Source organism: Vicia villosa, linkage group LG5 (assembly GCF_029867415.1).
Source record: "Vicia villosa cultivar HV-30 ecotype Madison, WI linkage group LG5, Vvil1.0, whole genome shotgun sequence".
NCBI lineage: Eukaryota > Viridiplantae > Streptophyta > Magnoliopsida > Fabales > Fabaceae > Vicia > Vicia villosa.
This window is the reverse complement of record NC_081184.1, coordinates 115,096,270-115,110,250: the sequence shown is the minus strand read 5'-3', so window position 1 is coordinate 115,110,250 and position 13,981 is coordinate 115,096,270. Positions and strand designations below refer to the sequence as shown.

Genomic DNA, 13,981 nt, shown 5'->3' with positions numbered 1-13,981 from the left:
TTCATTTTGAGGTGCCGATTACAACATTTTCAGAATTCTCAACAGTGCAAAATAGGTGCTGATTACAACAACCCAACTAACCCAACAGTGCAAAATACAGTAGAGTCATGAGTGAGGTGAATGTTGCAAAGTTAGCTTTCATGAGGTCCTCGATACTTCTATCCAACTAACCCAACTCCAATGAAAGGTTCTGATTGTTTTGTTCTACATGTCACAACTGCATAGAAATGGAGTGGTTGTTAGCTTCCATGGATATTTAAAGGATGTGGTTGTTGGTGATGAGTTCTTCAAGGCGTTGGTTTGTGACTTGAAGTTTATGTTTTTGCAGCTACTACCCAAACTAGAGTTTTACCATTAAACAAGTAATAAAATAAAAAAATAAAATACTAAATATTCTCTAATACTAATTAATTTAACAAGTTGCCTTTTAAATACATAATTCATTCCAGTTAATTTTAACTATTTGGTCAAGCACATTTGAATGAATTCAAATGACAATATAATTATAACACAAATAGTAACATAATTAATAATAAAAACTAAAATTATTTAGTAACACAATCTTTCATCTAACATGGTCTTTTAACAATTTTTTTGGGCCTGCTAACATGTGAAAAGTGTAGCGTCATTGTGAACATTTACATGTTAGTCATCTTTAGGTGGACAAAACTCTAGATTAAACTTTGAATTGACTCGATTTTATTTGAACGTTTGATCAACCAAAAACATATAATTTTAAGAGATAATTATATATATATATATATATATATATATATATATATATATATATATATATATATATATATATATATATATATATATATATATATATATATATATATATATATATATATATACTGATCGTACCTAATCAGACTGGATCGTCAATGACCTTCAACTGTTGAGATTTGAGTGAATGAGGGGTGCACCTGCAAGGTACTCTGATGCCAAAGTGAGAAAGGGAGCAAAGAAGAGCAAGTACAGGGATTAAGTGAGAATAAATGAGTTACCTGACCCTTTAGTGAAATAGGGTATTTATAGCTCCCAGTGCTAGGCCAAGATCTCCATATTGGACTAGATGACTAGGCCTAAAATGGAGACTGCCAGGATCTACGTGTGTAGTGGAGACCAGTATGTGGTCTTCATCCTGGGTCAACCGCTCCGAAGTTTCAGGGGAGACACGGTCTTCTCGGGAGTGCGTAGACTCCGTCCTATCCGGAGGATTGAAGGTGAAGGAACTCTACGAGGAGGAGGGTCCTCGAAGGGATGGAAGACATAGGTGATTTCACGAAGCGCCTGCTCGAGACCCTGAAGGTGGCCTTGCTCGGTCCACAATCCTGCCCGGAAGATTTATGGACTTAACTAGTTTAGCCAAGAGTGATTCCTGCCCGGTGTACGGGCAAGTGTAGGCCCGTGCAAACAGGAGCTCAGTTGGGCCTTTTCCTTGGTTACGATGGATTTGGGCCTTGTGCTATGTTCGGAAATAGGTTTAATGTTCATTTAAATTTTTTTAATATAAAATAAAATTTTAAATTGGTAAGTAGGATAAACCAGACTTTTGAAAAGTTAGATTATAGTTAAGATAAAACATTTAACAACTCGATCACCTATTTAAACAAAATTCGGTTTTATCCAAACATAGTCTAAAACTTTTGTTTGTCCTTAAAAAAATATGAGTCACATTTATCACTCTTATATGTTTGAATTGATGGAACATAACGGAACGGAGTGGAGCGGAACATGATGGAGCGAAGTAGAATGGAATATAGATCACATTTCATTGTTTGGTTAATTTTTTTAAAAATCTTGCATTCCATCCCATACACCCCAAATTGGATGAAACAAAAAATAGAGAATTGGATGGAATAGCATGGAATTGATTCTATCACGTTCCATTTCATTCCATCGATTATTTGCAAATTCAAACAATAGAACCTCATTAATTACCACTCCATTCTATTCTATTCCATAACCTCTAATGTCATTGGGGTGTGCAAAAAAAAAATAATAACCATCCACCAAATTCATATCCAAACTAACCCATATTTTAAAGTCGAGCCCAAAATTATATTTTAGAACCGGTGACCCATTTAAAAAAAAAACCCGGGAACCATTAATCAATTTGGTCCAGCTTATTGGATACCAAATTTGAGACTCTCTCAACTTTCTCTTTCCCTTGCCGTCACAAACTCACAATCGTCAATTGCTAAACCATAATTCACAAAACGACAACACACTATCCAAAACGGCAACACCAGCATCTCCGATTCTCTCTACACTTTCTCTCTCATTCCATCCAATCCTCGATCCGAGCCTCACGATTGAACCGTCGTGCCGGAAACTTCTTGAAGGTACGCGAAACTCTAACTTCCCTCTATTACTCCCCCTTTTACCTGTTTCGGAAGCAACACTGGAGTCTTCGTTACGATCTGTGCATTTTTTAATGATGTTGTAAGTTAAGAGTGATCTATGGTTGGTGATGATGGTTGCTGGATTCATGTTGAGGTGTTAGTGTTAGTTACTCTGAGTTGTGTATGATATGTTCTTTATCTCATGTGTTTTTGGAATTTTGTATTTGATAGAGAGATTCACTAGTTTGAAAAGTAGTGTTCTTTGTTGGAGGAAGAGATTGACTGATTAATTAGGGATTTGATTAATCATGATGGATTTCCAGAATAATCTGCAGCCTGAATTGCGAAAATTGAAAATTGAAACAAATTGTTTATCAATTTCTAATGTGTATTGTTCTTGGTTGTATAGTCATTGTTATAATGCTACTTTCTTGGTTCATATTAGGTACATATAATCAATATATCATCATCAAATTTTACAATTGTTCTCTTGTATTTTACGTCTCGTTGATTCATATATTGTCTTAGCGTAGAATGTTACGTAATCATCTTAGCTTAGACATTCAGTGTTTTTTGCATAAAGGGTAATATATATGATGTGTTTTAGATGTAGGTATACTGCCAACCAATATTTGGCAATGCCGAGAGTTGGTTACGTTTTAGATTCTCCGGCAGTGAATTTTTGAATCACATATATACGTTGAAACTCCCATCGATGCCATCTTTTGAACTAAATTTTCTCAGCTAAGTGGATTATGCTTCAAACTTTCAACATTTTTGGACTTGTATTTATATTTCTTTTAGATTCTCCGACGGCGTCATGTTCTTTTTGAGTAGGGTCCTAGTTTTAAAAATGGAACAAAATTCTGTTCAAATATTTATAATTCACAAATGATAAAATGGGAATAAGAATGTACTACTATTTATAATTTTTTTTATGGCGGTGGGGGTGGGAGAAGTAGCTTTCTATGTGCATGATTTGAGAATTTGGTGAAGAACTCTCTTACGATCAAATCTCATATTTTCTCCTTTCTTCCACCTTGGTATGTTTTTTCTATCTCTAATTTTCCTTTTTTGCTCTCCCAACTCTTTAATTTTGTTTCTGCTTTTTTGTTTCTGGAAAATATTCTGCAAATTTCTCATTCACTTACAAAAATGAACGTGTTTTCTTTTTCTTCTGAATTTCGATTTAATCTTGTTCTATGTTACTGCTATTGTTATTCTTTTTTCCTCTCTTTAATTTGTTGTGTACTAGTGTTAATTAATATGCAGATTGAGAAGTTCTATAAAAATGATATAAAATTTTGTGCTTACTGAACAATTTATTGTTTTTAGTTAAGGAGAAAATTTATTGCAATTAGAAAAGTGAAATGTTTTTCACTAAGCATGGTTAATTATAGTCCTTGAGTTAGGTTATTGAAGATAGTTTGTGTGAGTTGCATTGCAGATGGAGGAGGGTAAGCTTGCTAAAGAACTTTATGCTGAAAGTTTACAATTCTCTAAATTAGAATTAAGTTCGAATCACGCCGATGATCACGGCGATAAATTAAAAGGTAAATATGATTCTGAATCAGCGAATTGATTTGGAAAATCTATTAGAAATGCATTCAAGTTATTGTTTTTCAGTATGTTGCTTTAATGCATGTAATTGTGTATTATGCTTGCTTTCAGATTGTGATGGTGATAATTTGAATCTTGATGATTCTTTGTGGGGTGATTCTGATGATGACAAGGTGAATAAGTCATCGGATTTGGACCGGGAGTGGCAGAGGAGGCATGACCAATTCCATACGGTATTTTAACAAATTAGTGTTTTTATTTTCTTGCTTCTATAGAATGATTAGCTATTAGTTTTCATTCTTCATATGCTTTAGATTGGTTATCGAGAAGGTCTTATAGCAGCTAAGGAAGCTTCTGCACAAGAGGGATTCAATATCGGTTTTAAACAATCTGTACACGCTGGTTATAGCTGGGGTGTTGTAAGAGGAGTAGCTAGGTATAATACATATACTCCTTCCGTTTCTTATTATAAGCAAAGCTTTATTTTTTAGGTTAATTGAATAATTGATGTATCTGGTTTAGCTTTTAATAATAATAATAAGGAATTGAGGGAAGAGAGTAGATGATTTTGCAACTTTATTGAATTTTAAATTGTTATTAACTCACTAGTTTATTTTTTGATTTTTTTTTCTTTCACTTTTTTATTCCTGTGAAGTGCTTTTGCTCATCTTCCAAATCAGTTAAAAGAGAAATTGGTTGAATCACTAGAAAAGAGAAATGAATTCCAAGAGCTGTATGAATCAGTGCAATCTTTGTCAACACCAGATGCCCTTAGGTTGTTTCACGAAGACTTCAAAGCACAAGAAGCCTCGGAACAAAATGAACACACAGATGTTAGCGGCCACACAGTAAGTTTGCAAGAGCAAATTTCCCATAACTCTCCTCTGACAAATTATCGTGCACAGCTTGAATCTCTGATTTGTGATACTCCTGCTATTGACAGTCATTTACCTGAACCGAAATAAATGGTGATACCTTGTATTGTATGTAAAATACTTTAGCCTAGAATGGTAAGGCCTTCTTGTGGAAACTATCTTCCATTTACATGATTGTAAAAACTTATAAATTGTGTAATTCAGTTCCATCCATAAACTCCGTTTTTTAAAATGATAGCCATGTTTTTTATACAAACAGTTGTTTTTTTTACCTTAGTTGTAATCATAAATATATTAGGTAATTAGTCTTAAATGGTAGTTAACAGAATTTCTGATGATAACTCTTTCACCTCAAATAAGCACATAAATGTTCCACCTGTAATCTCTGCTTAATCAAACACAGTTGAACTTAATGAAACAAGTCAAAATTCTGTTGCAATTTGCATTATGATCTGTAGTTAATAAAACTATATAGCTTATGTTGCCCCTATTGGAACTTTTCTTTTTCTGTATATATATTGTCGTTTGTTTATTAGTATTAGCGTGGTAGTTTATGCTGTTTACTTCATATCATCACATCAGGCTCTTTCTCATGAATATGAATATTTTGACTTGTGTAAAGAAATTTGTTATATATATATTACTGAACAACAAAAGTCAAACATTATTATATATATTTTACTTTTCATTTGTTATAGAATCTCAAAACTGATCACTGGAATTTATCACGAGGGCAATTCACTAGTCATATTTCAGCTTTTTTTTAGATGATGAATGATAGAAAAACTAGAGAAAAAAAACATATAAACAAAATATTACCTATGCATCTACATTATACGAAAAATAGAATGTACTAACAAATTTGGAGCATGAGTGTTGTGCTCCTTATATTATAACATGAAAGTGGTAGTGCAACAAATACAACTTAAAGAAATTAAAATATCAGGTTCCAGAATATAGCAAATAAATTAATGGAGAAAATCCACAAAGCTTAGTGGAAACCATAAATCCCGTTCTCATGTTTCTCTTTCCGTGTAAAACAAATTCACATGTTCCCTTAATCCTGCAAGTTGAATTGTCTCCATGCTTCAGAAAAGGAGATGTGGAACAAATCACTTGTTGTAACAGGCATGTAGATTTCTCGTGGAAATTGGCTTTCTCTTGGGCTGCTTACTCTGCTACCAGAGCAAGATAGCACTTCCCGAAAATATAAGATCAGGCCCTTTTCTAAAACCTCAGTAGCATGCATTGGTTACAACTTACAAGCTTGAATAGGTCTTGCATGAGCTATGGTCGAATTGTTTTTTATATGAGTTTCTCATTTCGATGTTGACATTACTGTTTCAAAAGCTTCAACAAGCAATGCAACCTTCTTTTTCCTGGCTGGAGCAAGTTTCGTAACAGCTTGTCTGAGTGAAAAATCAAGCATCCATTCCTCTGCATTTTTTCTATTGTCTATCATTTGGTGCCTCAGTTCAACCTTTTCTGGTTCTGGATCAGGAACCAAGGGCAGGAAACTTGGCTTTCTTGGGTTGATCTTTCTCATTTCCTCAACGTCTTGAATAATTCTCTTGTTCTTAGCTAGCCGTTGCCAATTATTGCTTGTGTTCTTCCCTTCACCTCCTTTGCAGCATATGGTATGGAACTTTGTAGCTGTAACTTGATCTTCCTCCTGTAATTCTTGGTCCTGAATAATATTGGTGCTCTCTTCAGGCACATCAGATGAGAGAATTTGGTTCCTTTGGCTAATTTCTTTATCATTATTCTCTAGGTTTGTGTTGTTGTCTTCACGACTCTCTTCAATCTTGTGAGCTTCACTATTCTGAACTGTATCTTCATCAAGTACCATCGAGTCGCAACTTGCCCCGTTATCCACATGCTTTTCAATTTCTCGAACATTATCCTCTATGCTTGTCAGAAATTGAAATTCTTCCTCTTCCAAATACGGTGGGTCATACTCATGATCAGTGACGTTGGACGGATGATCAGCCTGTATGCTTTCACTCGAGGTTTCTTGGACAAAATTTGTATCACGAGGTTGTGCATCAAAAGATGTGTTTTTCTCTTCTTTACCTTGCAGTGCTTTTTCAACCATGTTGTCTGCACTATGGTTGCTAAGGATGTCATCTAGACACATTTCAAATATATCATGCAAACCCTCTGATAGGGACTTAAATTTTGAGTCGTTCTCCTGTGTGATGACAGAAGAACCAATATCCTCCTCTTTATGGTTGATTGGACACAATTGTTCCTCCTCCCATTCCATGTCATCCAATTCAATATTCTCTATGTGTTCTTCACCATAGCTAACCTCATGGCCGTAGCTTCCAGTACATATTCCTTCATAAAACCTGTTAGGTGGGTGGTTTTTGTCAGCATCTTCTGCGTTTAGTTTTTGGTGAAAGCTTTCCTTGGGTTCTGCTTCAATTTCAGAAGCGTCAAAGTAGTTTTTGAATTCCATTTTGGGATTGATCTCAGACTTGGTGAGATCACAAGGCACAGAAGGAGTTACTAGAAAGACACCTTCCTCTTCTGCTATGTCGCCATTCCCCTCCATGGCAAACTTGACACCTTCTTGATCCTCAAGGTGTTTGACAGCGTCAGATCTTCCCATTTTGTATTCTTTTTCCCTTTCCTCATCATTGACTTGAATAGAGAAATCTATACCAATTTCTCGTATTAAGGTAACGCTTGTTGGATTACTCCTATCAGCTTCATCACAGGCAGGTTTTCCATCAAAGACAATCGTCTCAACATCAAAGTCTTTCCTTGTCTCACAAGGCACCTTCAATTTTCCAGAACCTTCCATCTTTATACTTTTCCGAGTCTTCAAAAATCGCCTCTTTTCTGGTGGATGATGATTTCCATTGAGAGAGCAATATGCATATGGGCAAACCTTCATTATCAAAACTCCCTCTGACTCACTGCCTCCAGTATTAAGCATGAGGTGTTCAGGGAACTTGGAATCTTTCAAAGTTGAAGAGCAGGTAGCTCTATATGGTGCATCTATATCAGCACGCAGCATCGGTGCCGTAGGTTTTCTCGGATAAGTTCTACTTGGCTTAAAACTAAGAGTCTTTGTTAACGTTCTCACCAAATTCACACCAGATCTTGACATAGTTTTTGCAGTTTTTTTGTTAGGAGCAGTGCTAGATTTTGACTTGCTCAAACTTTTTTGTGGTAGATTCTTACCATCTGAACCAAATTGATTATTCCGAAGACTCACCGGTAAAAGCTCCTTTTTTGCTTCTGAACTGCTTGTAGGCTTCATGTAATTGGGTGACTTTCTCAGCAAAGGCTTATGCTTTTGCGGTGTTGCTACAGTGGTTGGAACATGAAGAGGTAACAGCTTTTTTGATTGAGATAAACTCCTTCTTGGAGGTGGTGATTGAAGAGCCTCCATATCCGAAAGCTTAATTAAACTCGACTTTTTTGTTTTCCTCATCTCATAGGTTCCTCTGCCCTTATCATGTTGTTGCTTAGAGTAAGCTAACTTCACGCTTGCCGCGCCCTTGTCAGACTCAGATTTGACATGATCAGGTTGGATACCAAGCTCACTGCAAACCTTTCTCTGAATCATATTGAAGCGAAAATCACATTCATAACAAGTAAGATTTCGGAATCGAAGTCGGTTTTTCCTTTCTGTGAAGTTCAATCACAAGAAGAAGGAAAAGAAACATTCTTATGTTTCATGCTGACATGTACTAACAGAGGGTTTAGTGACCCTTTCTGCTTGAGCATTATTAGTACCTGTAACATGGGAACACTCCATTTGCTTGTGACCTGTTCCTTATATTAAAACCTCAATATTGTTGCTATTAGCTAACAAAACATCACAATATTGTTGTGTCTTTTCTGATTCCTTAACTCATCAATATCCAAAAGACTTAATTACCCTCTTGATTTGGACCATGAAAACCTTGAGGCCTTTTCTAGATGATAGATGAATACATTAAACTATTAATACATTTTTCACTTACTGTTATTTAATGGCAATCAAGTTCTATCAATGCAACCTTTTGGTTCACGAAACTACTTCAATTGTCTCTGCCTTCCACTCAATTGCTTAATAATAACTTTGTTACGTAAATATCCTTAAATTGTAGACATGATTATTGTGCAGTAATGGTAAGTAATTCATCAAATAGTATTTATTTGTGACAGGAAGAATAGTAGTTGGAAATTTGAAAGTTAGTTAAGTTTCTTAACTATAATAACTTCTGTAACTTCAATGATAGTGAATTGCAGTAGCTGTGTAATTTTCTTATTACTTATTTGGGAGAAATTTTTTTCCTTTGAAACAAGTAATTTGATCCATCAATTGTTATTACATGTCAATAAGTTTTTCTTTTTGGAAAATTCTTGCATAATACTCCAATGATCGGCGTTGTTTAACGCTTTGTGCAGCTGTTTAGGAGAAATAATTGAATAAATAATGGTAAAATAACATGAACGTTGATCCCTATGCTATTATAATTCAACATTCTTTGGCAGTTTAACAAAAACGGCAAAGTTCTATAATATTTTTTGCTGTTTCAAGAGGTATTCATTAGGATGCAAAATAAGTGATAAATATATACCGCCTCTCTGAAATTTCAAACGAGATGAAATCGGTTCAAGAAAATGTGAATGTCCATTTAAGATACCTAGTACGCCCCTCTTGAAGATTTGCAATACACGCTGCAGGACCTTCTACCATATGGCGACAATCACAAAATTGTGAATAAGGAAAGCTTGAGTTCAACAACCATGAGCTGAAGATGGCCGCTGATTAACGAGTTATGTGGATAACCTTCTTCCGTTTAGAATTAAAAGTTCTGATCGAGCTGGAGCGACTATTTCAAGATCAGTCTATGACATTATCAAGATGTTACAACGTCCACCTGGATGTTGAAGTGAAATGTTTGATCTATATTAAAATCCCTTATGTATTGCTGATTTTATGATATCAATGAAATTTTATTTTGTCAAGTTGGTATTTTTCAATTATATTTTTATGCCTTTTGCTACGTAAAATTTTGGAAATAGCCATTTGACATTATTCATATGCATCTTCGAAATAAGTGATGTTTTAATAAATATTTGGTACGTTCGAAGATAAATCTCTAAAATCTAGGAACATTTTAGTATTTTTGCGTGGTGCGCTAGAAAGTCATTAAGAAATTTAAAAAAAAAAAATTCTATTAGGTCTGAGGGAAGAAAAATTGAGTAGGTTCATCAATAAAAAAATTCAATTTATATGAGTAAGAATTCTCAAGGATGACTAGCTTCAAAAAATTTAAATTGAGAGTGCAATTGACTAGTTAATTTATACAATGACTTCTTTCGCATTTATTATGATTGGATTTGAAGTGATAATCCATCGTAGTCATGTAACTAATTCAACTGATTAAGGTTGGCATACTATGAGTCTGTTTTATTTTTTAAAAAAATAATTTTTATAATGTTTCATATTTATTGTTTAAAAAAATTAACATTTAAAAAAAAAAAACTTCGAATGAAAAATAGAAATGTTACTATATATATATTTTATTATTTTTCTAAAAAATGAAACTAGATATCAAAATTACAAAAATCACTTAAATTTATCTTAGTTTTCACAAAAAAAAAAAAACTCAAATAGCTTTTATATAAAAACTATTTTTGAGATACATCATTTTTTTTAAAAAAAGAAATTGATTTTGTCTATATTTTCATCTTCAATAATATATATTTATATTTTACAATGTGAAAATTAGTCTTTAATTAAAAACAAATTTAATTTTTTTTAATATTTAAAAAATATTATTATTAAAATCATTTTTGAGAATACATAAAAAAATTACTTTTTAAAGCTAAAACAAACAGACACTATAATCCTCCATACTATTAGGACAAATCCTACCTATCAAAGTCTTATAATTGCTTTCCAGATCAAGATTTGTGATATTGTCTATATTTTCGCACAGACTCTGCCTTATGCAGGAGCTGTCGATTCTACAGCACAAGATCCTAAATTTTGGAGGGCCCATAAATTTTGAAAAGTCTATTTTTTACATTAATATTAATAAACATAAAAAATATTATACAAAAATCCAATAAGTAAAAAATTATTATGATAAAAACTCAATACATTAAAAAAATTAGATTGATGAAAGTCAAAATAATTATAATTAAATATATTTTTTATTAATATAATTATATTTTTTTATGTGTTATTTCAATTATTATAATTATAATTTTAGTAAAAAAATTTGGGCTTATTTTCTGATTAATATGTGGTCTCCAGTTTGATTCGGCTGACCCTGTTTTCGCAAATATAACACCTCAATGGTAAATTTTGCGATCACGACCTTTTATCCAACACTCTGGAGCATTTATAAAAAGGCTTATGCGCCCTACTATAAATAATTTTTGAGGTTGCTCATTGCATCCTTAGTAGTGCTCTAAAACCCTTAGTATTATGAAAATGTCCTTCATAAACCGTCCCAATTTTAAAACTCAAATGCATAATTATGTTTAGATATTGGAATCCGAATTCATTATCTAATGACAATATCATATCATTTTCGTCATATGTGGTGCTTTTAAATTTCAAAATCTGAACAAAAATTGAATTTAAAATATTAAAATTTTAGGGAAAATGACATGTACGGAATTTGAAACCTGGAGAATAATTTTTGTGCATTATGAACATCTTGGATGAGCTTGAGCCATCTTGTAATATGTGGTGCGTCTAGATTTTGAAATCCAAATAACATTTTTTTGGTGCATTCTGAGTGTTTTAAAGGAACTTGAGCTCTCTTTTATTATGTGGTGCGTCCGAATTCTAAAATCCCAGACAGCACGAGAGGAACATTTTAAAAAATTTCATAGTGTTTGAGAGCACTACTAAAGGTGCAATGAACAACTCGCTAATTTTTTTTTTTATAAAGATCTCATTAAAGTTAAAATTAAGTTTAAACAAATTTTAATTCATACATTTTTTGCAAATAATATTTTTCTAGAGTTCATAATAGATTAAATATGATACATTAGGGGCGAATGAACAATCTAACTTGAACTTCCATCTCAATCCAATGATTTTGGATTTGTCCCATCTCTGCCTTACACACATATAAAAAGACAGAAATGAATGCTTAAATATGAACCTGACACGAGGTTAAGAAAAGTTTGGGTTGGCCACCAAATTATCACACCTATCATACTTTATGCATATATGTAACATTGTTAAATTTTTCGGTAACTTATTTTGACACACCACTATTGGTTTATTTTAATTAATCTACTAAATTTGATTTATGTGAATAGTTTGACTTTAAATGAAAGGTGCCTTAATAATATGATGATTGTTTAGGCTTAATGGTAATTAAGCTAATGAAGTTTTTATTTTGAATTTCAAAATAAAAATTCCATTTAACTTAATAAGGCTTATTATTATAAGACATACATAGATCATCCAAAGATGAATTACGACTTATAATTAATGAAATTAACGTATTTATTGACATATTTGTTATTTGTATATCCAAAAATAGACATGCATGTTTTAAGTATGATTTTACTGTCCACCAAAATATATTTATTTATCATCAATTTATTGGAATGTATTTAGATATTAAATTTAGATACATGATTAAAGATGATAGTTTGAATCCATAAGATATTTTCAACACATTATTGTATGAGTGTTTCTTTTAATGTTTGCGATTACTAGTAATGTGTTATGCACTTGAACATGACATTGATAATGTATGAGAATCTCCCAACCATTATGGAGGAAAGTACAAAAGATGAAATGTCACTCTTCAAGATTTTTGGGAAAGGTCCAACAAACTTTCTTTGAATTTGAAGAGAAATGACAATGTTTAGGTTCATTTTCAAAGTTTCTCGAAAATCGTGGTTAATATGCACGGTATACAATGTTTGGCACAAGGTAGAATTGTAAATCTCATGGATATCATTAGGTCAATGTTGAATCATCTAAAACCACATGTTTGAGTTTTTTTCAACCATCGAAATCACACGCTTGAGCTTTATTCAACCATCTTTATTTATCTTTCAATAGACTTTATTTGAATTTGCAATTCTAAAATTGAAACTTGAAATCCGATAAAACCAAACAAAAAATACGTCATTCGGGCAACCGGAACCCACATAAACCTAGAGAAAAAATGGACAAAAAATAGTCTCCTAATAACGCTTGCGGTATGAACCAGTTGAGAGTTTTGGAGCCAAACCCGCCCAAACACAACAATTGAATTTTTAAAATTTCATAGATGCATTAAGTTATTAAGCATAACCACTATTTTAAGCGTTAACCTTGATGTAGATCAAACAACATTTATACAAAAAGTTCATAACAAAAAAAATTAAAGGAGAAAAGAAACACCAATCAAATATTTTTGCCTACACGATTGAGGCATGTACTGTATGACCAATTCAATACAATATGGTATAATACTTTTTTATTTCTACTCTCAATTAGAATTCAAAACTTCAATGTTGAATAAATCTCACATTTGTAATTTTTAAAACACAACAAAAAGAAAAGGCAATGATACTAATATTATAATGTAATTTAGGCTTGATCATCAGTGCCCAAATTCTTACTAATGGCAACAGCAATGTTGCACAATTCACGAAATGCTACACTTCTTTTAGAGAGAATATCATCATCACCAGGAATTGAAGCATCACATGTATCAATTGCAGCCAATGCTGCTTGCAACCATAATTGAATATCATTTTTTGTGTTTGACAAAATCGCAGCGATACTATCTTCAAGTTGACCTTCCGCGTCCAATAACGTCTCCTTACAATCGGCCAAACCTTGTTGAACTTCGGGGTCCAAATCCGGATCATCAATCATTATTTTCACATCGGTTAGTATTCCTGTTGCGTTGGAAGCGGCCACTCTTAGTGATATCATAGCTAGGTCAGGCATAGTCGCGAATTCGCTCAATGGGTCCGAAGTAAGGATTTGGGTACATAGATCTTTGTTAGGTGTTTTTTCACATACTTTGTTGATTTGGTCATTGCCTTGTGCAAAGGTAATTAGGTTGTGTAATAAAATGATGTATATAGCAAATAGAGATAAGTATTTTGAGACTTCCATTTTTTCTTCTTCTATGTTGATTAGGTTTGATTTTAGGAAACTAATAAATTCATGTTTGTGTTTATAAACAAGTATGAGGAAACATAATTAGATTGTTT

General features: G+C 32.9%; 2 protein-coding genes across 2 annotated transcripts; one reads left to right on the top strand and one right to left on the bottom strand.

Moving 5' to 3' along the window:
* The first annotated feature begins 2,134 nt into the window (after positions 1-2,134).
* Positions 2,135-5,042, top strand: LOC131602087 (uncharacterized). The gene is made up of 5 exons (XM_058874092.1): positions 2,135-2,351; positions 3,799-3,904; positions 4,023-4,144; positions 4,226-4,347; positions 4,567-5,042. The coding sequence occupies exons 2-5, from the start codon at positions 3,799-3,801 to the stop codon at positions 4,874-4,876; spliced, it is 660 nt and encodes a 219-aa protein (XP_058730075.1). The 5' UTR covers positions 2,135-2,351; the 3' UTR covers positions 4,877-5,042.
* An 8,176-nt stretch (positions 5,043-13,218) lies between these two features.
* LOC131602088 (uncharacterized) lies at positions 13,219-13,924 on the bottom strand. Its single transcript, XM_058874093.1, has one exon. It carries the CDS (start codon positions 13,881-13,883, stop codon positions 13,347-13,349), a length of 537 nt encoding a protein of 178 aa, XP_058730076.1. The 5' UTR covers positions 13,884-13,924; the 3' UTR covers positions 13,219-13,346.
* Between the last annotated feature and the right edge of the window lie 57 nt (positions 13,925-13,981).